Source organism: Ornithorhynchus anatinus, chromosome 18, assembly GCF_004115215.2.
Source record: "Ornithorhynchus anatinus isolate Pmale09 chromosome 18, mOrnAna1.pri.v4, whole genome shotgun sequence".
Lineage (NCBI taxonomy): Eukaryota > Metazoa > Chordata > Mammalia > Monotremata > Ornithorhynchidae > Ornithorhynchus > Ornithorhynchus anatinus.
The window spans coordinates 25,503,219-25,530,483 of NC_041745.1; the positions used below are offsets into that span (position 1 = coordinate 25,503,219).

The following is a 27,265-nucleotide window of genomic DNA, read 5'->3' on the forward strand; positions in this document are numbered from 1 at the left end:
AAAGATAGCTTTTTAATTGCTTCATAAAATATGAAGCCTGGCAGATGGATGTGCAAGGTTATTCGCTGAGATGTCGGGAGCAATAATCCCAGAGTTCTAAAACTTATGTTGTTATGACAGGTCATTGGAGCATCTATGAATATCAAGGGAGACATGTTGTAACTGAAATAACCTACGTAAAGTTAGCAGTTACTTTAGAATTATTAAGAGACGCTGAATTTCCAGTCTGAATCTAGGTTTATCTTAACCGAGGAAATCATCGAGTCTCTTTGCATTATACGATCCTTCTTGGGATCTTCCTATCTTTCTCCTGTCACCCCGAGCTGTGAGTTTTCCCTCAAGGCCCTGTTCTGGCTTCCCAATCTGCTCAATTTGCACTTACTCTTTCACTCTGATGACTTCATTTCCATCTGTTGAACGGCCCCAAACCTATCTCCGTAGCCCTGAACTCTGATCTCTTCTGCCCTCTCACATTTCTTCTTGGAAATGTGATGTCCCTGTGGCAGGGCAAACTCAAGATTTTGTCTTATGCTGTCGTATCCGACCCACAGCGACGCCATGGGCACATGTCTAGATACCTAAGTGAGCTCCTCATCTTCCGATCAATTAATCAAAAGTAGGTATTGAGCACCTACCGTATGTGCAGAGCATTCAGCTAAGCACCTGGGGTGGGCATTATAATATTGCTATTTCTTTATATTAATCTCTGTTCCCACCCCCAGACTGTGAGCTCATTGTGGACTGGGAATGTGTCTGTTTATTGATATACTCTATCTCCCAAGCCTTTAGTACAGTGCTCTGCACACAGTAAACGCTCGATAAATATGACTGACCATAGAATTAGGAGACAGGATGCCTGCTCTCAAGCTCACACTCTAGTGGGGGAGACAGTAAAATAAATTTATTTTATTTAGGAGGAAGGAATAGAATATAAAGAAACCTACCGGGGGGTGTGGGAGAGGTTTCAGATCCCAGCCGCTTCTCCGGCTAACTTTCCCATTACAGTTGGCAACACCGCCACCCCCTTTCTCCAATAAAGCATAAAGGTGGTTGTAAACTCTTTCTCTGCTCGGTCGCTCTGTGGATCTCTCACCTACATAGTAATTCTCCCTCTAAAAGTGGAAGGATTCTTCTCTCATTAAAAAGAATGTGGTGGAAGGGAAAGACAGCAACGTCAAAAATTCAGAATTCTCAGGGCATTTGACAAAGATAGCTTCAGCTCTCGTCTATTCGCCCCACATCCTACTCCACAGGACTTATGTACATAGCTTTAAATTATATATTATAAATTACTTACATTAATGTCCGTCTTCTCCCTCGAGGCTGTAAGACCGATATGGACAGGGAATGTGTGTGCTAATTCTGTTGCATTGTACTCTCCTTAGCGCTTAGTACAGTCCTCTGCTCATAGTAAGCACTCAATAAATACCATTGATGATGATACTCTCGCATTCAATCAATTTGCTAAATCCCCACCAGTTTTTCCTCCAAAACATTTCCAGGATTCATCCCTTCCTCTCCCCCTTGAGACTGTAAGTGTGTTGTGGGCAAGAAATATGTCTATCAACTCTGCTACGTTGTACTCTCCCACACGCTTAGTACAGTGCTCTGCACCCAGTTGAGCGCTCGATAAATACACCTCCACACCAGTCCAGGCATTTAGATCCCGGCTGAGCCACGACATCAACTCCTCCCTGGTCTCCCCACCTCTAGCCCCATCCCTTTCCAGTCCTTATTTCGCTCCACTGCCCATGTCTTGCCGTCCGTATCACCCCCTCCTCAAAAACCTTCAACTGATCCCGAACCTCTCCGCATCAAGCGGAAACCTCGGATCGGTGGCTTTAAGGCACTCCATCGGCTCTCTCTCTCGCTTATCATCATCATCATTAATGGAATTTATTGAGCACTTACTGTGTGCAGGGGACTGTTCTAAGTGCATGGAGGGGAGTGCATGCCCACAATGAGCTTACAGTCTAAAGGGGAAGACATACATTAATATAATTATAAAATCTCTTCTCTCCCCCTGCACCCCAGCTTCCATTCTTAGTTTTCCCCAAGTTTACTGTTTCACTGAGCCTTCATCTCATCTCCCCTGCCTCCACATCTTTTTTTTAACACCCCTGCTCCTGCATGAGTCCCGCATGGGACTCACTCCCTCTTCAAATCTCCCAGAACCTCTCCGCATCTTTCAAGTTAGACTGTGAGCCCCGTATGGGATGGGGACTTTGTCCTGTCTTCTATCTACCCCAGTCCTTAGTACAGCGGAATGAAAACTCCTTTTGAGCAGAGACTGTTTCGAAGAACTCTGTTATACTGTACTCTCCCAAGCGCTTAGTAGGGTGCTCTGCACATAGTGAGCACTCACTAAATACTACTGACTGGCACATAGGAAACACTTAACCAGTACCATCATTTTTAATTTCCCCAGAAATCTGACCTCCTCCGTGAGGCTTTCCCTGATAAATTTTTCTTCTTCCAGGTCATGTCCTCCCAACCTCAGCCCTCTGACACCCCCTTACACTAACAGCGAGTAACAGTATCCTGGCACTTACACTTTGAGAAGCAGCGTGGCTTAGCAGAAAGAGCCCGGGTTTGGGAGTCAGAGGTCGAGGGTTCTAATCCCAGCTCTGCCACTTGTCAGCTGTGTGACTACGGGCAAGTCACTTCACTTCTCGGTGCCTCAGTTCCCTCATCTGTGAAATGGGGATTAAGACTGTGAGCCTCACGTGGGACAACCTGATTACCCTGTATCTATCCCAGCGCTTAGAACAGTGCTCTGCACATAGTAAGTGCTTAACAAATACCATTATTATTATTAATCCTGGCTTCGCCACCTGTCGGCTGTGACCTTGGGCAAGTCACTTAACTTCTCTGTGCCTCAGTTACCTCATCTGTAAAAATGGGGATTAAAAAATGTGAGCCTCACGTGGGACAATCTGATTACCCTGTACCTACCCCAGCACTTAGAACAATGCTCAGTACATAGTAAGCGCTTAACAAATACTATAATTATTATTATTATTTATTAAATGGCATTTCAGAGTCCCAAAAGTGTTACTTTATAGCTCTAAGTGGAAGCCGATATACATTAGCTGAGTTTGAGAATCGCCACTAGATGGGGTAGAGATGCTAAACTCGGGCCCTGTCCTATGAACTAAACTCTCAAGCTACAATTCTGCTTTTATGTCCTGCTGTATTACGCCAACGGAAGACTCTTCAGATGTTGGGGTGGCTGAAGAAGCTGACCGGGTCTCAAATTCTCAACCCGGCCTCTTTTCAGACTCGCTTATGAAGCTCTTATTAAGCAACGCTCCTTCGTCCACTTCACAGACTGCTGGGAAGGACTAAGGCTTATTTCTGCCACCGGTGATTTTAAGCTTCTTGGGCGCCTCGGAAAAATACTCAATCGTATTTACTGAGCACTTACCTTGTGCAAAGCACTGTACTAAGAGCTTGGGAGAGTACACTATAATTTCAGACACGTTCCCTGCTCACGACGAGATTACAGTCTAGTGGGGGAGACAGACGCTAATATAAACAAAGAAAGTTACTCCATGGGAACTACTCATTTGCAAATATGGCCTGCCACAATAATCCAGTTGTTACCAACAGAACTGGAGGCCCGGTTGGAGGGGCGGGGAGTTGGAATAAATTGGGGTGGGAAGAGGGGTGCCGAACCACAAAAAGTGCTGACTACGCAAAGAGCTAAGGACCACTCATGGACCCGGTGAACTGGGTAGGAAGCCAAGAACTGAGAGCAAAAAAAACCCTCAATGGGAGTCTCGGGAGAGTTCACGGCCACAAACTCAACTTTGGTTAACCACAGAAGCTAAGGCACTTGTTTGTTCCGACAGGAGGGGCTGGAGGGGGGCCTGGGCCGCCGAAGGGGACCCCAAAATGGATGGGGGCTGTAGAGAAAAAGGACAGAAAAGCAACCCAGCCTACTGGGTGGAGCATGGCCCTGGGAATAGGAACATCTTGAGTCCTAATCCCAGTACTACCACCGAGGTCTGCTGAGTGACCTCCGGCTAGTCACTCCACCTCTCTGGGCTCAGTTACCTCATCTGTAAAGTGGGAATGAAGACTGTGAACTTCAATGTGGGACACAGACTGTATTCAAACTGATGAGCTTGTGTCTACCCCACCTTCGGTAGAGTTCCTGGCACAAAGTAAGTGCTTTAACAAATGCCATTAAAAGAAAGAGGAAGCGAGGAAGTTAGGCTAACTGAAGTTGGGAGGGGCTTGCTTAGCTGGAAAGGGGTCTGCCTGCCATTTTCTACTGGGATGGTGAGCACTGGTAAGAGGGTCCGGTGAAAGGAGCAATAAAGACAGCCAAAGGGAGCATCCTGCCAACAGCAGTCCTGGTGTGCAATCTCCCCAAAAATGGTACGTTCCCCAAGGGGACGGCTGGATGGTTGCCAAGAGTTTTGTACAGATTTTCTTAATCTTTTTTCATTTTTTGCCACTTGCCTTCCATTTCTTTTTCCGCTTTCTCAGCTCGTTCTCTGTAGATATTTTCTAACCGTTTTTGCTTCTCCTCTTCCCTTTTTCTTTCAGCCAGCGTCCTAGCACTTATGTCTTGAAAATCCACCTGGGAAATTAAATAGGAAGAATTAGATCTATAGGGACTCGGTGTTCCACAATGCATCTTTAGCGCAAGATGAGCTATCAGGAAGAGGCTGGAATTTTCATGCTTTCTCTTTTATTTTAGGATTAATAACTACAGAATAACCTGAAGAGCACCTGAAGTTTCTGACTGTTGAAAAAAAAAAACCAAGCATTTTTTCCTCCTAAAATAAGAGCAGTTCAGGGATAGAAATTCATGCTACTGAATGAGTTATCAACATGAAACAAATATTTTAAGTGAACCTCAATGATTGAGTCTAACTCTACAAAAAGCAAGAGTCAGATGTGGAATCTCAGATGAATGCTTTATCACAGTTTAGCACCTTTCATCTTAAAATTACCAAATAATAATAATAATAATTGTGGTATGGGTTAAGCTCTGTGAGCCAAGCACTGTTCTAAGCACTTGGGGTAGATAAAAGGGTCTTCAGATCTGACCCAAACCCTGTCCCACACGGGGTTTGCAGACTTAATCCCCACGACAAAGCAAGAGTGGTTCTGCCTTTCACATTAACCCAGCTTTGGAAATAAAAAGCTGTCCAGTTGTCCCATGTCTGGATGATCGGAAGCCTAGGTGTGACTTCTACTAGAAAATGAGAGAAACCAGAGAGTAATAATAATAATAGCGGTACTTGTTAAGTGTTTATTACGTGCCAACCACTGTTCTGGATGCTGGAGTAGATACACGCAAATCGAGTTGGACAGAGTCCCTGTCCCATACGGGGCTCACAGACTTAATCCTCATTTTACAGATGATGCCCAGAGAGGTTAAGTGACTTACCCAAGGTCACACGGCAGACAGGTGGCAGAGCTGGGATTAGAACCCAGGTCCTTCTGATTTCCAGGACCTTGCATTAATTGCCCCAGAAAGGGATAGGTGACTTGGTGTGAGGAGCTAGTTAAGGCACTGTGCTTTCCAGTTATGAGGAGGAGGTAATGAGATCCAAGACCAGCAAAACAGCCAAACAGAGGAGAGACGTTTGGCTGAGGGGAGTGGGAAAGCTCATTTTGGGGTAGGCGAGTGTTTATTCGGCCTGAATTGGCCCATCGTGAATTTACCTGGGATTTGGTTTGCAATTTTCCTTGCGTAAATGTTCAGAAAAATCACGCCACTGTGCAATGTGAAATACCTAAATTTAAACTGTTCATTAAGATCAAAACACAAAAATGTTATGAAGGAATGTCTGATGGTTAGTTTTACATATTTATCTTGGATTAATTCTCAATTTGGGGCTTCTGTTTTCCAGTCCAGACAGTAAACTGCAGGAGTCATTTGGTTTAATCATGCCAGTGAACACTAATGAGCTCAGTTCACTGGCTTATTTAGTTGTTTGCACAGGCATCAGGTTCATCCATAAAATACGGCGGTAGCTCACTGGAGCTCTGAAACTGTCCTCTAGAATAACTTCCTGAGATCTTCCTATAGCAAGCTGGCTCCCTAAGGCAAAATGGGGTTTCAGCATGTCACGGGTGTCTGAGAAACCAAATCCCTGACCTTCTTTCCCAAGCTCTAATCCCGGAGAACCCCTGCTTTAAATCAGAAATGGCTGCAGTTCAGGCAGTCGATAGGAGAGAATGAGAATAGCTGTCATCATGACGGCTTTCCAAAGGATGTACCAACTCAGAGACCCTTCCCATACGTGACAATATACCAGCAATGATGCATCTTTTGCAATTTGAAGAAATCGAGTTACTAGCACTGTGGGTTTTATTTTTTAATCTAATAAAACTCTTACTAGCCAATCCATCAATCGACAATTTACTGAATGCTTACTGTGTGCAGGGCACTATACTAACCACCTGGGAGAGGACAACACAATATAACAGACACATTATAACTACATTTCCTTGAAATCCAGGCCTGTACTAATTTACATGGCTGCAATACGCTATGGAAGACGCTCTGCACTGCGTTGATAATGACAATAGTAATAATAATAATGGTATTTAAGTGCTTACTATATGCCAGGCAGTGTACTAAGCACTGGGGTAGATTCTGGATAATCAGGTCCCTTATGGGGCTCACAGAGTAAGTAGGACGGAAACCAATGTATCAAATCCCCATTCTGCAGATGAGGGAACTGAAGCACAGAGCAGTTAAATGACTTTTCCAAGGTAACACAGCAGACAGGGAGCAAAACTGGATTAGAATCCAGAATCTCTGACTCCCAGGCCAGTGCTCTTTCCACTAGGCCATGCTGGCATTAATTATGCCAGTTAGAAAGGTGAGTGATCCAAAGTTGCTCCAATCCTGATGCCCAGAAATGGGATGCATAATAATATTGATAAGAGAATAAGTCAATTATGGACCATTTTGGAAAAACAAACCCCTACAGGGCTTGAATATTATGGAACACCTGAGCTTCCTTTAGCATCTTTTATTTGGACAGTTTCAGCAATGAAGTTGTGACACCACTTGCCTTTGGACAATATACTGACCTTGCTTTAGTTCTGGTTTAAGGTCTTCCCCAAATGAAATACTGTCCGTCCCTCTTTTAGACATAACTAAACTCTTAGAATCTTATTTTATTCGCCCTGGATTCTGTTTCCATCACTAGAAGGAGGCAAATTCATATACTCGGATTGAATCCATAATGGCAACTGCTTCAACTTGAAAGTTACAGATTGCCTTGTGTTGATAAATTGAGAAGCAATTTAGTGGATAGAGCATGGGCCTGGGATACAGAGCCTGAGTTCTAATCCTGGCTCTGCCATTTACCTGCTGTGTGTCCTTGGACAAGTCCCTTAACTTCGCTGTGCCTCGGTTTCCTCAATTCATTATCTGTTCTCCCTGCTACTCTTGGGACGCGGACTACCCCAGCGCTTAGAACGGTGCTTGACACAGAGTAAACTCTTAACCAATACCATTAAAAAAAGGAAAGCATCCTATCCTTAAACAACGTGCATTTGGAAAGGGGCTTTCGCTGCCATCTTCACCTACATTTTTGTGGCTCTGTTTATGTGTTCCAGCCTGCCAAGCAACAGGCCAAAGCTCGACTCCCCCGAGCAGGATCGGATTGGTGGGAAAATCTGCCTGCCGAGTTCCCCGCACCAGTGATTTCAATCCCCTCTAATTTTGAGAGTGGGCATGATGAGCTCAATTCACCATCACCCACCCGACCCTCCACCCCCACCTCCACAGTACAGAACATGGCAAGAGTCAGACAAGCTGGGATTGACCGTAGATGCACTTTCGGAGTAGCAAGGAAGAGGGACCGCCTCTTCCCAGATTAGGCAACTCTGCTCTACATTCCGAGGGAATCTTCAGTCCTGCCTTTCCCATCAATAGTAAGGGTAATGCTATTACTATTCCTACTGATGAACTTAACTAAGTACTTAAAATGAGCCAAGAGAAGCAGCGTGGCCTAATGGGTAGAGCACAGGCCAGGGACTGCGTCTGTTATATTGTTAATGATAATAATAATGTTGGCATTTGTTAAGGGCTTACTATGTGCAGAGCACTGCTCTAGCACTGGGGTAGATACAGGGTGCTCAGGTTGTCCGACGTGGGGCTCACAGTTTTAATCCCCATTTTACAGAGGAGGTAACTGAGGCACAGAGAAGTTCAGTGACTTGCCCACAGTCACACAGCTGACGAGTGGCAGAGCCAGGATTCGAACCTGTGACCTTTGACTCCCAAGCCCAGGCTCTCCACTGAGCCACGCTGCTTGTTACAGTTACATAGTTACATTGGACTCTCCCAAGCACTTAGTACAGTGCTCTGCATACGGTAAGTGCTCAATAAATCCATCTGACTAAGCACTCAATAAATAATAACAATTACGATATTTGTTAAGCACTTACGACGTGTCAGGCACTGTACTAAGCGCTGGGGTGGATCCAAGCAAATCCAGTTGGACACCGTCCATGACCCGCACAGGGCTCACAGTCTTCATCGCCGTTTTACAGATGAGGGAACTGAGGCACAGAAAAGCAAAATAGCTTCCCCAAGGCCACCCAGCAGACAAGTGGCGGAGCCGGGATTAGAGCCCATGACCTTCTGATTCCCAGGCCCATGTGCTATCCCCTACGCCATGCTGCCCCTAAATACAACTGACAGATCACTACTCTCTCCACCTTCAAAGGCCTATTAAAATCATAGCTCGCCCAACAGTCCTTCTCTAACTAACCCCTCATCTTCCCTATTCACCCTCCCTTCACCACCTATTCCCTGGGTCATTACCCCTTAAGCACTTTAATATTCACCCTTCCACTCTTCCACGTCCCCCATCTGCAATTTAATACCTGTCTCCTCCTCTAAGCTCCTTGTGGGTAGGAATCATTTCTACCAACTCCAATGTACTGTTCTCACCAAGCACTTAGGACAGTGTCTTGCACACAGTAAGTGCTCAATAAAATACCACTGATCGATGGATCTGTCCCGCCCACTCCCTGGACTTGGGGAAGCGGGAATGGATTGGTGGGAAAATCTGCCTGCTGATTTTCCTGCATTAGTGATACAATCCCTTCTAATTTTGAATGTGGGAGAATGGGTACAGGGAGCACTCGGCACCTACTGTATCTTGTTTCTCAAGGCTGTTTCCCAGGTCTCCTATCAGTCCTGGGCTCTTTTCATGGCCAAACCAAAAACTGTGGGAACGGTGATATCAGAAACGGCGGGCGGGAGGTGGGACGGGGGAGGCGGGATGGGGGAGGCAACTTGGATTTTCGCTAGAGTTTGGGGTGGAAGGGAAGGAAGAGAAACGTTTTTCTCCCCTAAACCCTGGTGTAATGTCTATAGCATTTGAAGTCTGGTAAATAGCAAACAAATGGGAGAGAAAGCAATAAGTATTATTTTCTCCATGAAAAACACACGTATTTTTTCCTTGCTGGGACCACAGTGGGAGAGGGATGGGAGGAGAGAAGCAGATTATAAACTGCAAACGAGTGGGAGACAGAACAACACGTATTCTTTTCTCCATTGATCACCACCATAAAGGTGCAGCTTTATTCTGTGAAATTTGTTAAGCGCTTACTATGTGCCGGATACTGTACTAACTTCTGTGATAGAGAAAAGATAATCGAGTTGGACACAGTCCCTGTCCATGTGGGGCTCAGTCAATCTCTATTTTACAGATGAGGTAACTGTGGACCAGAGAAGTGAAGTGACTTGCCCAAGGTGACACAAGTGACAGCGCCAGAATTAGAACCCAGGTCCTCTGACTTGCAGGTTGGTGCTCTTTCCACTAGCCAATACTGATTCCTTGCTGGAACCAAAGTTGGTAGGAGGCAGAGGGAGGAGATGAGCAGATAATAAGTTGCAAATAAGTGGAAGGGAGAGCATAAAATATTAATTTCTCCTGCTTTCCTGCATATCTCCTCAAAACAGCCTGGCACAGGGGATAGGGCACAGGCCTGAGAGCTGGAAGGGCATGGGTTCTAGTCCCGGCTCCACTATTTTTCTGCTGTGAGATCTTGGGCAAATCACTTGACTTCTCTGTGCCTCAGTTACCTCATCTGTAAAACAGAGACTGAGACCGTGAGACCTGCTTTCAAAATCCACCCCTTTGATCTAGGCCCTTGATCCCACATCTTCTCCCCTTTTAAATAACTCTTGCTCCAACTCTCCTCTCTCTGACCAGTATTGGAGACGGGAGCCTCTCTCTGATAGATCCTTTCCTTCTGCTTTTAAACATGCCCACGTGTCCCGTAGCCTGAAAAAAAATCTTCGGACCCTACTGCATCCCCCAGCTTCGCTCCATTTCCCACTGCCTGCGCTTCCTTTTCACCAATTCCCTTCTTGATCTTCTTCAATCACGTTTCTTCCCCCTCCACTCCATTAAGACCGCAACCAGCCAAACCACCAATGACTTCTTTCTTGCTAATATCTGATTTTACTGCATCCTGATGATCTTTGACCTCTCAATCAATCAATCAGTGGTATTTATTGAGTGCTTCCTGGGTATGAAGTTCTTAGGAGAGTGTAATACAATAGAGTTGGGAGACTCAATCCCTGCCCAAAAGGAACTGACAGGATGGAGGGGGACAGAGACATTAAAAAAAATTACAGATTTGGGAAATGGCAGGGTATAAAAATATGCACAAAAGTGATAGGGGTGGGGTGAGTTTCAAAGTGTTTAAGGAGCCCACACTTAAATGCATAGATGATGTAGAAGGAAGGACAAGTAGGGTGAGTAAATGGGGGGGCGAGTCACGGAAGGCCTCCTGCAGATGTGATTTCAATAGGGTTTTGAAAATGGGGAGAGTGCTGGTCCACTGGATATGAAGCGGGAGGACGTGGGGGAAACAAACAAGATCGTGCTACAGAGGGAAGTTCTGCATTAGGGGAGCAAAATGTGCTGACCCTGTGCCTCAAAGGTGAACTCTGACTGTGTGGACCCCTTCATTTCCCTGGAAACACTACTTAACTTTGGTATTATAGACAAAGTCTTTCTTCTCTTTGTTCTCCTCTTACCTGTCTGGTCAGTCCTTCCAGGGTCTTCTGGGTCTAATGTCTCTTTCTCTCCACCCACACTTTAAATGTATATGTGTCCCTCAAGGTCCTATTCTGAGTTCCCCTTTCTTCTCTAATTACACTTCCTCCCTTGGGAAGCTCATCCGCTCCCACATCTTCAACTACCACCTCTGTGACGATGACTTGAAATCCATCTATGTCTCTAGGCCTGACCTCTCCTTTTCTCAATCACTTCACATTTCCTCCTGCCTCCAGGACATCTCTACAAAGGTGTCGTCTCCTGCCTCTGGACTGTAAACTCACTGTGAGCAGGGATTGGGTTTTTCAACTCTTTTACATCTGCTCTCACGAGTGCTTAGCACCACTAATTGATTGCTTGTTGGCCCTCATCTTTCCTCAAAAATCTTCTCCTCCACTTAACTTTCCCATCACAGTTTAGGCCACCTCTTTCTAAAACCCACAATCACGTCCTTAAATGGGATTTTCCTATGACAACCTTCTAGCTGATCCTTGTTCTCAACTCTCCCACTTTCAGCCTCTCACTCACGGTATTTCTCCCTCCCCAAACCTGACGGATCTCAGCTCTCCCCACATTTAAAGATCTCCTAAAGTGCCACCTCCTCCCACAAGCCTTCCCTGATTAATTTGCCAGGCATATGTACTCATCAGCCAACCTTAGCACTTAGGAACCTAGTTATATTTATACTTAGCTCCTTGATTATAGAATAATAATTGTGGTATTTGTTTTATTGAGCACTTAATGTGCGCGAACACTGCATTAAGATAATCAGGCTGGACACAATCCCTGTCCCATACGAGGCTCACAGTCTAAGACATCTGTCTCTTCTACTGATCATTATAACAACTCTAGCTGTAAATAATTCAGCATCTGTCTCCTCCTTTGAAGTGTAATCTCCTCTTTTATTTTTATTTCAATGGTATTTGTGAAGCACCCTTACGGTGTGTCAGTCACTGTTCTAAGAGCTGGGGTCGGTAATAATAATGTCGATATTTGTTAAGTGCTTACTGTGTGCACAGCACTGTTCTAAGCGCTGGGTAGGTACAAATTAGGTCGGACACAGTCCCTGTCCCGCATGGGGCTAAGGATCTACGAAAGAGTGAGAACAGATATCCCCAATTTACAGTTGAGGAACCTGAAGCACAGAGAAGTTAAGTCACTTGCCCAAGGTCACCCAGCAAGTAATTGGGTAGAGCCGGGATTGTAACCCAGGTCCTTCTGACTCCCAGGCCCATGTTCTCTCCATTAGTCCACGCTGGTTAAGGAATGTGTCATTTCTTTATTCTGTACTTCCTAAGCATCTAGCATAGTACACCGTACCAAGTGGGAGCTTAATAAATATCACTACACTTACTATTAGTACAACCGCAATAAACTTGAAAATCTAGTTCCTGGAACCCAGACATAGCAAATCCCGGGAGAGGTAGATGAAACAAAATCAACATTCCGGTTAAAAAGTTTGCCTCTATTTTCTCCCTAGCATTCATAAAAGCCTAATCTGTTCTGGGATCAGCATTAGCTTCAACTGATCTTCACCCTCCTTCTCATCACTTTGGATGTTATTTCCTATCTGGCCCCATTTACCCACAATAGAATTAAGTTCATCTCTCCCCCAAACCGTATTTCCCTCTCCCTTTACATTCAAACATCTTATCTTTCAAGCTGCAATAAACTCAGCTTTATAGCCATTACAGATTCATGCATATTCCACTTTAGGATTTAGAAGGAGGGGTAAGTAGAGAAGATGAAAAGAGTATACTTCTGAAGAGCGAGAGAGAATCTAAAAAAGGAGCAAATAATGTGGTGAAGCAGACCATCTACTCATAATAAATGGCCCACTTTAATCTCAAGCTTCTAATTCATTCGTCTCTTAAATAAAACCCACCAACCTCTCTCATGACAACTGATATTTCGGGAGCATGCCTATAAAATCCAATCAGGGTCGGGAAGTTTGCCCAACCGCCTTTTCCCACTTCTCTGTCCCCATTAGTTTCCAATCCAATCTCGGTGTGAAATCCATTTCGGATTATCTTGCATCTACCCCAGTGGTTAGTAAAGCCCGGGGCACACAGTAAGGACTTAACAAAACCCGCTGTTATTATCATTAATACCTCTGTTTCTGCAGCCACCTCTAAAACTGTCAGAGGATTCTGCATAAAAACAACCATGGGTCTAACAGTTCTACTGGGCATGTTCAACATCTCTGACTCATTTTAAAAGGTTTACTTCTAAAATCCCACCAATCCCCTCTTAAGACACGGACGCCTTGACGCCCTGAGCTCAGAGCCAATGGCAAGCATTTAAAAGCACACCGACAGCTCGTATAAGAAAGAGTAGCCTTTACATTTTTTTCTCGTGCTTTTTCCACCATCAGCGGCCCTGTGTTAAACTACGCAATTAACAAATGCAGCTCTAATGGTGAAGTACCTTTTTGTTATGTTTTAAGAAATGGTATCCTAGCGATAGCTTCTTATAGGCCTCTCCGTATTTCTCGTTCCACTCTTGCACGGATTTGATGGCCTCTCTCTTCAGCTTTTTCGCGACCTCTTTTGGGGGAGGCAGGGGCTGCTCGTGGTCCGTTTCCACCGTGAGCTCCAGGAATTCTTGGAAATTGGAAATGATCAGTGTCCGAAATTGGTGTGACCGTGTAAAGAGCTCATCCACAATCTGAAAAGCTGAGAAGCGTATCTCAGCGTGCTCTTGGTTCAGCTGGGTCATGAGAAGATGGTACGCTTGGCTAATGTGCTCTTCAGAAGACCTGTGGAAATAGTAACAATCACCAAAGTTCTCAATGGGCTTTTTTTTTTTCTCTCAAGGTACAAAGGCATTATTTCCATGAAATATTTCATTTGCACATTCTTTGTCCCCTTTCGGTACGGTACCTGGAGAGTTGCCCATCTGCTACAAGTCAAAACTCACCCGTGCTGAGCAGCAGCGGCATGGGGGAGAACCAAGGGCGGAGACTCAAGCTGACTGTGTGGGAGAAGGCAATGGTAAACCATTTCCTTATTCTTACCAAGAAAACTCTATGGATTCACTACCAAAACGATTGCAGGTGGAGGCGGTGGAGGGGGGGGAGGGGGGTTCTGGGAGAGATGCGTCCATGGAGTCGCTATGGGTCAGAAACGACTCGGTAGCATAAGACAAGACATTCTTTGCGGAAAATGTTTTGTAGCTTGTCTAACGACCATCATCCCATTTTAAATCGTGCTGCCTTTCAACATTCCTTCTAAAGGGAAGGAAGGCATTTCTTGAAATTCTGAGAAAATCATTGTTTCACTGGAAACAAAACAGTGAGAGGATCTCAGACACATAATAGAGGTCCCAAACAAAGTACATCAGGGAAATCCATTCTTTTGAACGTGGCTAAACCCTACTTAAAGCTCACCTCCTCTAAGAGGCCTTCCCAGACTGAGCTCCCCTTTTCCCTCTGCTCCCTCTACCCACCCTTCACCTCTCCTCAGCTAAGCCCTCTTTTCCCCCCTTTCCCTCTGCTCCTCCCCCCTCCCTTCCCCTCCGCACCGTACTCGTCCGCTCAACTGTATATATTTTCATTACCCTATTTATTTTGTTAATGAGATGTACATCACCTTGATTCTATTTATTTGCTATTGTTTTAATGAGATGTTCATCCCCTTGATTCTATTTATTGCTATTGTTCTTGTCTGTCCGTCTCCCCCGATTAGACTGGAAGCCCGTCAAAGGGCAGGGACTGTCTCTATCTGTTACCAATTTGTACATTCCAAGCGCTTAGTACAGTGCTCTGCACATAGTAAGTGCTCAATAAATACTATTGAATGAATAATCTTATTCTTGAAATCTCCATGGAGAGAGATTCCTAATCAGTACATAAAGAAGTTTTAGAGCAAAAAGGTCAAATAAGTAGACCCATTTCTGCCTTCATTCTATGATTCGGATATAACACGAAGCCGCTTTGCAGTGAGCCTGTTGTCGGGTAGGGACTATATTTATTGCCGAATTGTACTTTCCAAGTGCTTAGTAGACTGCTCTGTACATAGTAAGCGCTCAATAAATACAAGTGAATGAACGATCTGTGACTTTTGGCTACTTGATATTCACCCTACATTCAACCCCTCAGCACTTATGTACATATCTGTAAATTATATATCATAAATTATTTATATCAATATCTGTCTCGCTCTCTAGGCTGTATGTTTGCTGAGGGCAGGGAACGTATCTACCAACACTATGTTGTAGTCTCCCAAGCACTCACTACAGTGCTCTGCACACAGTAAGCACTTAATAACTACCACTGATGATAATGGAATCTGTTCTGATAGAACACAGTCCACAAACTGGTGCAACGAGATTCTGGTGATAAGAGGAAAAGGGGAGACCTACAAACTTGATATGAACTAAGGCAAGATGCTGCTGTGCTCCTCAGCCTCTGCTTCAAACTTACTGCCCGCACTTTACTTTGTGTTTTCCCAACTTTAGAATATTTACTACAGTAGAACAGCATGCTGTGGGGAGGATCAAAAGCATGCTGCTACAGGGGGACATAAAAATATGGGAATTTAGATCAAAAGTATCGTCGTGGTGTTACTTCTGAACATCTCTCCCACTAACCCACTCGAAACGATGGTTACTCTACCACACTTCTCCCATAATATAAAGTTCTTCGAAACTGTAAGACCCATCTAAAACTTTCTTGGTTTGACTACCCTTAGGCCTCCAATGCTACAAGCTAATGAATTTAACTGAAATGCATACTTGCAGATTTTCTTCAGCTCTTTCAGTTTCTCGGAATTCAGCTCTGATTCTCCTGAGGTTGTCAGGTCCTCCACCAACTGGGAAAGCTTCTGATCCATAGCTAGACAGGTGTGGTTCGACGTGGTATAATCGAATGTCATCTCATTCTTCACGCACCTTCTTCCGTGTGGACGTATTAGGGCTCAGATTATCCTGCACTTGATTTGGCAGTTTTACATCCTGAAACACTCCCTGTGGGTAAGAAAAACATGTGACTCCCACACTCATTGACCCCACCAGGTGTTTCAGACATTTAACTCCCTCCTTAAATAAACCCCCTGCCCCCACCCGGCTAGGCCACTTGCCTGCTGGGTGACCTTGGGCAAGTCACTGCACTTCTCTGGGCCTCAGTTTCCTCATCTGTAAAATAGGGATTAAGAGTATGACTCCTGTGTGGGACAGGGACTATGTCCATCTGGATTATTTTGTATCTATCCCAGCATTTAAATCAGCGCATAGTGAGTGCTTAATACCACAATTATTATTATTACTGGAGACAAAAAGGTACCAAGCTAGATTTAGTACTTTGAACTAAACTCCAGAAAATCCAGCGGTTGCCCATGCACATTCTCATCAGGGAAACTCCTTACCATCGGCTTTAAAGCTCTCCATTAGTTCGTGCTCTCCCATTTTATTACCTCGCTGATCTCCTACTACAACCCGGCCCGCACGCTTCACTCCTCCAGTGCCAACCTACTCCCTGTACCTCGATCTCATCTACCAACCTACTCGCTGTACCTCGATCTCGTCTACCTCACTGCCGACCCCAGGCTGACATCTTCCCTCTTACCTGGAACTCGCTCCCCCTTTATAACCGGCAGACCATCTTCTAATCCTTATTAATGATAATAGTGGTATTTATTAAGTGCTTACCCTGTGCCAGGCACTGTATTACGCTCTAGGGTCGATACAAGCAAATCGGGTTGGACACAGTCCCTGTCCCACGTGGGGCTCTCAATCTTAGTATCGACACTTAGTACGGTGCCTGGCACATAGTAAGTGCTTAACAAATACCATAATGATTATTATTAAGTCCTCATTTCCCCTTCTCCCTCTCCTTTCTGCACCACCGATGCACTTGGAGCTAGCTCTTCACCCCACCCTCAGCCCCACAATACTTTTGCATCAATCCATAATTTATTTTAATGATTAGCTCCCCTCTGGACTGGAAGCTCCTTTTCATTCATTCAGTTGTATTTATTGAGCGCTTACTGTGTGCAAAGCACTGTACTAAGCGCTTGGAAAGTACAATTCAGCGACAAAAAGACACAATCCCTGGAACTCCCTGTGGGCCGGGGGCATGTCAACCAATTCCGCTGCACGGTACCCTACGTGGTCCTCGCAGGTCCTTCTGATTCCTAGGCCCGTGCTCTATCCATGAGGCCACCCTGCTGCTGAGCGTCCTTAAAGTAAGCACTTAAAAATACCATAAAAGAGACAGGGGACCTAATGGTGCAGGGAAATGCGATCAGTTAGTGTTCTGCACAGAGTAAGCGCTCACAACACCGTGGCTTAGTGGAAAGAGCCCAGGCTTGGGAGTCAGAGGTCGTGGGTTCTAATCCTAGCTCTGACACTTGTCAGCTGTGTGACTATGGGCAAGTCACTTCACATCTCTGGGCCTCAGTTATCTCAGCCGTAAAAGGGGGATGAAGACTGGGGGCCCCACGGGCCTTGTATCCCTCCCAGCGCTTAGAATAGTGCTTGGCACAAAGTAAGGGCTTAACAATAATAATAATAATGTTGGTGTTTGCTAAGCACTTACTACGTGCAGAGCACTGTTCTAAGCGCTGGGGTAGACACAGGGGAATCAGGTTGTCCCACGTGAGGCTCACAGTCTTCATCCCCATTTTACAGATGAGGTCACTGAGGCCCAGAGAAGTGAAGTGACTTGCCCACAGTCACCCAGCTGACAAGGGGCAGAGCCGGGATTCGAACTCATGACCTCTGACTCCCTAGCCCGGGCTCTTTCCACTGAGCCACATCATCATCATTATAATTATTATTAAAACATACATACCATTAACTGAGTGTAAGCAGGACCTGCCCTGGGGCCTGGAAGCAAGACTTTTGGCGACTGGGCCCAAGGCGGGTGGGGGGGGGGGGGGGGGGGAAAAGGGGCTCTTGCGCAGGCGCGCTAGCCCCGCCGGCCGGTAACCCTAGCAACGGCGGCTCCGGCCCCGAAAAGCCGCCGACGCTTCCTCCCGGAAGTGGCCCTCCGGGTCACGTGCCTTCTTCCTGACATCCCATTGGCTCCTTCGGGATGGGGGGGACGGCCCCTCGTAGGCCGCGTGGTGACGTCATCACGCTCCTGCGCGAGGGACGCAAGGGAGGGGAGGGTTGGCCACGAGGAGGCTGAGAAGGCCGTGGGGGGGGGGGGGCTTAAAGGGGAAGTCCACGCTTCTGTAGCTGCCGAGGCCTTTATTAATAATAAATTATAATAATAATAAAACGGTATATATTAAGCGCCTGATATGTGCCAGACACTGTGATCTCCCCAACTTTCCCATGACAACCATCTTTTCCTGTCTCCCAAGCCTGCAACCTTGGTGTCATCCTGTGTGACTGTGGACAAGTCACTTGACGTCTCTGTGCCTCAGTGACCTCATCTGTAAAATGGGGATTAACTGTGAGCCTCAGGTGGGACAACCTGATGACCCTGTATCTCCCCCAGCGCTTAGCACAGTGCTCTGCACATAGTAAGCACTTAACAAATACCAACATTATTATTACAAGGTTGTCTGGTCGTCCCACATGGGGTTCACACTTTTAATCCTCATTTTACAGATGAGGTAACTGAAGCACAGAGAAGTTAAGTGATTTGCCCAGGGTCATACAGCAGACAAGTGGCAGAGCCGGGATTAGAACCCATGTCTTCTGACTCCCAAGCCCGGGCTCTTTCCACTGAGCCACGCTGCTTCTCTGAATGAGAAGCCTGTATTGACACCTGTTTACTTGTTTTGATGTCTGTCTCCCCCCTTCTAGACTGTAAGCCCGGTGTGGGCAGGGATTGTCTCTCTTCATTGCTGAATTGTACTTTCCAAGCTCCTAGTTCAGTGCTCCGCACACAGTAAGCGCTCAATAAATAAAATTGAACGAATGAATTTATACTAAGCTTTGGGTTGGATACAATTAATAATAATAATAATAATGTTGATATTTGTTAAGCGCTTACTATTTGCAGAGCACTGTTCTAAGCGCTGGGGGAGATACAGGGTGATCAGGTTGTCCCACGTGAGGCTCACAGTTAATACCCATTTTACAGATGAGGTAACTGAGGCACAGAGAAGGTAAGTGACTTGCCCACATTCACACAGCTGACAAGTGATAGAGTCGGGAGTCGAACCCATGACCTCTAACTCCGAAATCCAGGCTCTTTCCACTGGGTTGGACACGGTCCCTGTCCCACACGGGGCCCACAGTCTTCATCCCCGTTTTCCAGATGAGATCAATGAGGCCCAGAGAAGTGAATGAAGTGACTTGCCCAAGGTCACACAACAGACAAGTGTTGGAGCCAGGATTAGAACCCGTGACCTCCTGACTCCCTAGCATGTGCTCTATCCATTACGCCATGTTGTTTCCTTATCTGGCCTTCCCTGCCCTTCCTTTACCCATTGCCTGGGCGGCATCAGCGTTAAATCAGAGTCCCTGGACGCTCAGCAGCAGTGTGGACTAATGGATAGAGCACCGGCCTGGGAGCCCCCATCTAATAAGACTGTGAGCCCCATGTGGGACAGGGAATCTGTCCAACCTGATTATCTTGTATCTACCCCAGCACTTAGAATGGTGCTTGGCACACATTCAATAGTATTTATTGAGCGCTTACTATGTGCAGAGCACTGTACTAAGCGCTTGGAATGAACAAGTCGGCAACAGATAGAGACGGTCCCTGCCGTTTGACGGGCTTACGGTCTGATCGGGGGAGACGGACAGACGAGAACAATGGCGATAAATAGAGTCGAGGGGAAGAACGTCTCGTAAAAACCGATGGCGACTAAATAGAATCGAGGCCATGTACATCTCATTACCAAAATAAATAGGGTGAGGAAAATATATACAGTCCAGCGGACGAGTACAGGGCTGAGGGGATGGCAAGGGAGAGGGGGAGGAGCAGAGGGAGATGGGGGGAAAAGAGGGTTAAGCTGCGGAGAGGTGAAGGGGGGCGGTAGAGGGAGTAGAGGGAGAAGGGGAGCTCAGTCTGGGAAGGCCTCTCGGAGGAGGTGAGTTTTAAGTAGGGTTTCGAAGAGGGGAAGAGAATCAGTTTGGCGGAGGTGAGGAGGGAGGGCGTTCCGGGACCGCGGGAGGACGCGGCCCGGGGGTCGACGGCGGGACGGGCGAGACCGAGGAGCGGTGAGGAGGTGGGCGGCAGAGGAGCGGAGTGTGCGGGGTGGGTGGTAGAAAGAGAGAAGGGAGGAGAGGTAGGAAGGGGCAAGGTGATGGAGAGCCTTGAAGCCTAGAGTGAGGAGTTTCACATAACAAATACCTTTATTATTAAATTCCAGCTCCATCGCTTGTCTGCTGCTGAACTTGGGCAAGTCACGGCAAGTCGCTTCACTTCTCTGGGCCTCAATTACCTCATCTGTAAAATGGGGATGAAGACTGAGCCCCATGTGGGACACGGACTGTGTCCAGTTCGATTAGCTTGTATCTACCCCAGCACATATAGTGAACACTTTAAAAATACTATAAAAAGAAACAGAGAACTTATTCCGTCTCAGTGGCTAACTGGGACACAGACCAAGTATTCACCAGCTGAATCGTTGAAATCAGGCCAGGCATAATGCTGGGGAAGCAGCATGGCTTAATGGAAAGAGCACGGGTTTGGGAGTCAGGGGCTGTGGGTTCGAATCCCAACTCTGCCACTTGTCAGTTGTGTGACTTTGGGCAAGTCACTTCACTTCTCTGTGCCTCAGTTACCTCATCTGTAAAATGGGGATCGACTGGGAGCCTAACATGGGACAAACTGACTACCTTGTGTCTACCCCAAAGCTTAAAATAGTGCTTGGCACATAGCGCTTAACAAATACCATTATTATTATTATTATTATCACCTCTCAGAACTGTGGGAGTCGCTGGCCACCAAGACTCCCAGGGGAAATAGGGCTTACCTTACCTAGGTCGATGAAAGAATTGTATCATTTTAGATTCTTTACCCCCATCCTAGCTCTTCTGCTCCTCCGCTTCCTGCCTACTTTTCTCCACAGAAAAAGGTCATGTGGTTTCTGAGATGTATTTTCTAGGGCTAGCTTCAGGGGATAAGCAAGTGAGGCAACCATGATGATGATGATGGTATTTGTTAAGTGCTGACTATATGCCAAGCACTGTTCTAAGCACTGGGGGAGATACAAGGTAATCAGGTTGTCCCACAAGGGGTTTACAGTCTTAATCTCCATTTACAGATGAGGTAACTGAGGCACAAAGAATAATAATAATAATAATGATGGCATTTGTTAATTGTTTACTATGTGCCGAGCACTGTTCTAAGCCCTGGGGTAGATAGAAAGTAATCAGGTTGTCCCATGTGGGGCCCACAGTCTTAATTCCCATTTTACAGATGAGATAACTGAGGCCCAGAAAAGTGACTTGCCCAAGGTCACCCAGCAGAAAAATGGCAGAGCTGGGATTAGAACACAGGTTCTTCTGACTCCCAGGCCCCTCTGCTAATAATAATGATAGCGTTCATTAAACGCTTACTCTGTGCCAAGCAATGTTCTAAATGCTGGGGGAGATACAAGGTAATCAGCTTGTCCCACGTGGGGCTCACAGTCTTAATCCCTATTTTACAGATGAGGTCACTGAGGCACAGAGAAGTTAAGTGACTTGCCCCAAGTCACACAGCTGACAAGTGGCGGAGACAGGATTAGAACCCATGATCTCTAATTCCCAAACCTGTGCTCTACCCAATAGGCCTGGGTATTCCTGTGGAGTCCTCAAAGCCAAGCTTCCCAGAGCGCTAGGTCACGAAGAGGCAGCAGCGGGGCTGGGGGTGGAGAAACACACTTAGGACAGACAACACAAAATGTTAGCTGTGAAGTGTGTGCATCGGGAAACAAAACGATGTCTCGCAGAATGGAAGGAAGCAAAATGTTCCCTGATTTGGGGTGCCAGGGATCTGAAGCTGGTCCTGGCAGTTTACCTGGTAGCCACCCACTTCACTAGCTGGCCCGTCAGTGGGGCCTTCTGTGCCATTTCCAGGGAAAGGGCAAGCTCCTTGAGTTTCTCCTCAGGAGCCAAGATAAAATAATATTTTACCCCCTCCCTCATGGAGGTGTTGTGAGGCTTCAGTTAAATCATAATCCTGAAATAGTGAAAGATCATTAGCCAAATGGCGCTAATGGGCGGCAATTGCAGAATGACATCCTATTTGGGAAACATATACGCTGTTTGAGTAAATTAATTTATGGCATGATAATCTTCCTAACCATGTCACAGACCTACTCATACAATGTGCCTGGTTGATAACACTCCAGATAGAATCTATTTTCCACACCCTCCACTTGTTTAAATGCTGCATTTTAAGTTACAGCTGCTCTTTTCATTTCTAACAGCATGATGCCAACAACACATTGAAATATTCCCTTTTGGAAAGGGCATTTATCACGGCAGTGACCATCCCTCATTAGTAGATGACTTGTCATGGCACATTTAGGCCTGCCGATGTCACTCCTTAACTGGCAAAGATAAATGTCACCTCTAAAATTAAGCTATCAAGCATGATAATAACAAACCACTGTGAATTTCTCCTGCGTCAGATTTATCAAAGACAGGAAATGCAAAAAAATTGAATTTCGTAAAATATACAGGATATCACACTGCACACATATCAATAGAGGGCTGTAATTCAGTTTCATTCCGGTTTCCAGAATTTGCAATTTTTAATTAAGGCTAAATCATGCTAATTTCAAATTTTTGGCAAAACTGATTTCTGTTGTCCATAGTCCTGTTCCCAGCAATTAATCGATCAATCGATCAGTCGTATTTTATTGAGCGCTTACTGTACATAGTGCACTGTACTAAGAACTTGGGGGGGAACAGTGTAACAGTTAGAACAGATATGTTGCCAGCAGTCATTGCCAGACAGAATCCCATCCAGTCATACTGAATTAAAAGAAAAAACACAATCGTACTTACCGGTAATTTAATTATTACCAATAAACCCCCACCAACAGTCTAAGATAAGTATGTGTAATGCAGAGAGCTGTGCAAGAGAAATAAGAGGGGCCCAGAACATTTCTGGATTAACTCATAGTAGTGTTCTTCATTAGGAGCCTATCTGCTGAAAGAAAGGAAACTCAAAAGACTGGATTCTAATTCTGCCTCTGTCATTAAACTTTTGGAGAGAGTTGGAATCTGTTTCCCTGCCTGTGAAATGGGGATAATAATTCCTGAACCTACCCTAAAGGCGTGCTCTGAGGGTGAAAGAGAGATATTGTGAAAGTCTAATGGAAATGAACGCCAAATGAATTCAATCTATTATTCTTTCCAGGTAAATTTCATTATCTAGACTGAGTCAGAAATAGGCCTTTAGAGGAAAGGGATTTTGTAGAGAAGCAGAACTTCAGTTAAACTCTCTTCAGATAATTGAACATTTCGCTCACGGGTGATGACAATAATAATTACTGTGGTATTTGTTAAGTGCTTACTGTAAGCTCGTTGTGGGCAAGGATCACGTCTACCCACTCTGTTGTACTGTACTTTTTCAAGTGCTTAATACAGTGCTCTGCACACAGTAGGCACTCAATCATGGATCGATTGATTGTGTATGAAGCGCTGGGATAGATACAGGTCCCCTTCCCACATGGGCTCATAGTCTAGGAGGGAGACCAGGTATTGAATCCCCATTTAGCAAAGGACGCAAAGCAGGTACAGGGAAGCAGCATGGCCTAGTGGATAGAGCACTGGCCTGGGAGTCAGTAGAACCTGGGCTTTAATTCTGGCTTTGCCACTTGCCTGCCGTGTGACCTTGGGCAAGTCATTTAACCTCTGGGCCTCAGTTACCTTATCTGTAAAATGGGGATTAAGACTATGAGCCCCACGTGGACATGGACCGTGTTCAATCCGATTAGTCTGTATCTACCCCAGAGGTTAGCACAGTGCCTAGTACTGGAAGCGCTTAACAAATGCCACTGTCTTGTCAGAGTCATTTCCGACCCATAGCGACGCTAATGACACATCTCTCCCAAAACGCCCCGCTCTCCATCTGCAATCGTTCTAGGAGTGGATCCTTAAGAGTTTTCTTGATGAAAAATACTGAAGCAGTTTACCACTGCCGCCTTCTGCGCAGTAAACTCAAGTCTCCGCCCTCGACTCTCTCCCATGCTGCTGCTGCCCAGCACGGGTGAGTTTTGACTTGTAGCAGATTGCCTTCCACTTGCTAGCCACTGCCCAAAGTAGGAATGGAATGGCTATGCCTCTGCTTGACTCTCCCTCCCATAACCTGAAAACTCTCCAAGTGTGACCCTGAGAGGAGAAACAAATGCCATTAGGAAACGAAAAAAGAAAATAAGAACACCCACCAACCTTGATCGTCAGTCAGGACAGGCTACTCTGGGGATCTGAAGCCTGAGCATCTTCCCGATTCCTGGAGACAGACAGTCTGTTGTTATTTATATGGGATAATAGAGAAACCCAGCACTCCACAGCTGTCAGGCTACAGATAAGATAGAGCTGGGCTAGGAAGAGCTTAGCCAAGGAACAGAGATAGGCAGAAGGTGAAAGGTCCGGCCCTGAAAGCCCCCCTGGGAAATCCACTTGGCCAGGAAGTTCTCTTGTTCTTGCTTCTCATCAGGAAGCCCTGTAGTTTACTGGTAAGCTGCTTAGGGATGAAGAACAAGGGAACAAAATAAATGTGTCTTGCAGCTCAGCATCCTTTTCTGCGGATCCAAACGTATTTGGCCACGACTGGGAGAACATAGAAGGAACCAAGAGTGAGAAAGGGAAAACTTGGAAAAACAAAGAGGTGGTATTGGGAGCTGGGGGGAAGAGGCACTGTATCAATTTTGGAGAAATTCTTCTTCTTAAGAAAAAACAAAAAAACAAATGCCCCCTTCCCCAGAACCTGTTACAAAACCGTCTACATGAATAATAATGATGATATTTGTTAAGCACTTACTATATGCCAAGCACTGTTCTAAGCACTGGGGTAGATACTTGGTAATCAGGTTGTCCCACGTGGAGCTCACAGTCTTAATCCCCATTTAACAGCTGAGGTAACTGAGACACAGAGAAGTTAAGTGACTTAACCAAAGCCACACAGCTGACAAGTGGTGGAGCCGGGACAGAACCCACGACCACTGACTCCCCAGTCCGGGCTCTTTCCACTAAGCCACGCAGCTTCCTTAGTATATACATATATATATATACATATATATACATATATACATACATATATAATGAATATAGTCTCAATTCCTTCTCCATAGAAAAGCCTTTCTTGAGGGTGTTCTATATAGTTCTAAGCAGCCAGTTAGCTCTTTCCTTCCTACCTCGCCTCACTGATCTTCAGCTCTAACCTACAACTACACCTTCAGCGTAGCCCTCGCAGTCTGGAATGTACCACTTCATGCTTCCGAATCCTCACCCATTCTCTAGGTATTTTCCATGGAAAATCTGGTTTCGACCAGTAGTAGTAATAAGCAGCATGGCATAGCGGATAGAGCACGGGCCTGGGAGTCAGAAGGTCACGGGTTCTAATCCTGGTCCTGTCACTTGTGTGACCCCAAGGTCACTTTACTACTCTGTGTTTCAGTTACCTCATCTATAAAATGGGGATTGAGACTCTGAGCCCCATGTGGAACAGGGACTGTGCTTGTATCCACCCCGCACTTAGTACAGTGTCTGGCACATAGTAAGTGCTTAACAAATACAATTATTATTAGGAGTAGGATAGAGAAGCACTGTGATCTAGTGAAAAGAGCACGGGCCTGGGAGCCAGGGGACCTGAGTTCCAAACCCAGTGCTGTCCACATGCCATGCTGTGTGACTTGGGTCAAATGACTTAATTTCTCTGCACCTCGGTTTCCTCATCTTTACAATGGGGGTTCAATACGGGCAGGGAATTTGTCTACCAATTCTGTTATATTTTTATAGTGTACCCTCCCAAGGGCTTAGTACAGTGCTCTGCACACAGTCAGCACTCACTAAATACCACTGATTGATTTGATGGACCCCTCTCTCTCCTACTTCAACCTAGAACACCATATCCTACCTTGATTATCTTGTATCTACCCCAGGTCTTAGTCCAGTGAGGTACTCTAGACGGTAAGCTTGTTGTGGGCAGGGAATGTGTCTGTTATATCGTTATAGTGTTCTCTCCCAAGCCCTTAGTTCAGTGCTCTGCACACAGTTAGCGCTCAGTAAAAACAGCTGACTGACTGAGAGTGGTTAGCACACAGTAAGTGCTTAACAAATCCATTATTTTCATTGGTAATTGTAGTGATAGCAGCAATCATATTTATTGAGTACCTCCTGAATCCACTACACTGCCTTAGCCCACATAATCCCAGTAACTATAAGTCCTGGGCAATGGGCCAAAAGCACTTGAGATATGTTAACCTTTGAAATCATGTCACGGGCAGGTGAAATTGATGGCAAAATGTTGCCTTAGTGAAATACAAGTCTAGCCATAACCTGAATTAGAAAGTCAACCATGAAATGATTTAACCTCAAGGAAAAAGGTTTCAAGGTACTTCCATTTGTGCTCATTTTTCCCTTATAGTCAGGAAGTGATTTTCATGAACATGAAAGAAATTCACAATTAGAGGAAAATATGATTTTAATGTAGTCTCGGTGATTACCATTTCAAAGCTGCTAAGTGATAGTCTCACCATATTAACTGGATCTCCACAAAGCTAACGTTTTCTTCTCTGGGCCACGGCAGCTTTAAAATGAAAAGTGTATTGACGGGAGAAAAACGAGAGGCCGCAGGTAGAAGTGGGAAATTGAACATTTTCTAGAATTTTCCATTTGTTTTTTTTTCTTATGATATTTGTCAAGCACTTTCTATGAGCCAGCACTATGGACAGAGCTGGGGCAGATACAAGCTAAACGCGATGGACACAGTTCATGTCCCACGTGGGACTGACAGTCTTCATCCTTATTTTACAGGTGAGTTAATTTAGGCATAGAAAAGTTAAGTGATTTACCCAAGGTCACATAGCAGACAAGCGGTAGATATGGAATTAGAACCCAGATCCTTCTGACTCCCAGTCCCGTGCTCTTTCCACTAGGTCATGCTGCTTTTCAAATTGATATTCACCGAAGGATTATTGAAGATAAGTTCATTTGTCACTGTGGGTATACTCAAAATAATAGTTGTGGTATTTGTTAACTGGTTGCTGTGTATAAAAAGGTGTATAAAGGTGTAAAAATCCCCGTTTTACAGATGAGTAAACTGAGACATGGAGGAGTTTAGTGATTTGCCCAAGGTCACACAA

The 27,265-nt window shown here is 45.5% G+C and overlaps 1 protein-coding gene across 2 annotated transcripts in view; it reads right to left on the minus strand.

Annotated features, from left to right (window-relative positions):
- Window positions 1-17,923, minus strand: part of UVSSA (UV stimulated scaffold protein A) — an 88,097-nt gene extending 70,174 nt beyond the window's left edge. For both annotated transcript variants that reach the window (XM_029046433.2, XM_029046432.2), the window contains exons 1-4: window positions 17,851-17,923; window positions 15,795-16,025; window positions 13,488-13,818; window positions 4,471-4,591 (exon numbers count right to left, since the gene is read on the minus strand). In XM_029046433.2, the coding sequence (XP_028902266.1) occupies window positions 4,471-4,591; window positions 13,488-13,818; window positions 15,795-15,934 (592 nt within the window). In that variant the 5' untranslated portion in view covers window positions 15,935-16,025; window positions 17,851-17,923. The remainder of the gene's footprint in view (window positions 1-4,470; window positions 4,592-13,487; window positions 13,819-15,794; window positions 16,026-17,850) is intronic.
- Window positions 17,924-27,265: the final 9,342 nt, after the last annotated feature.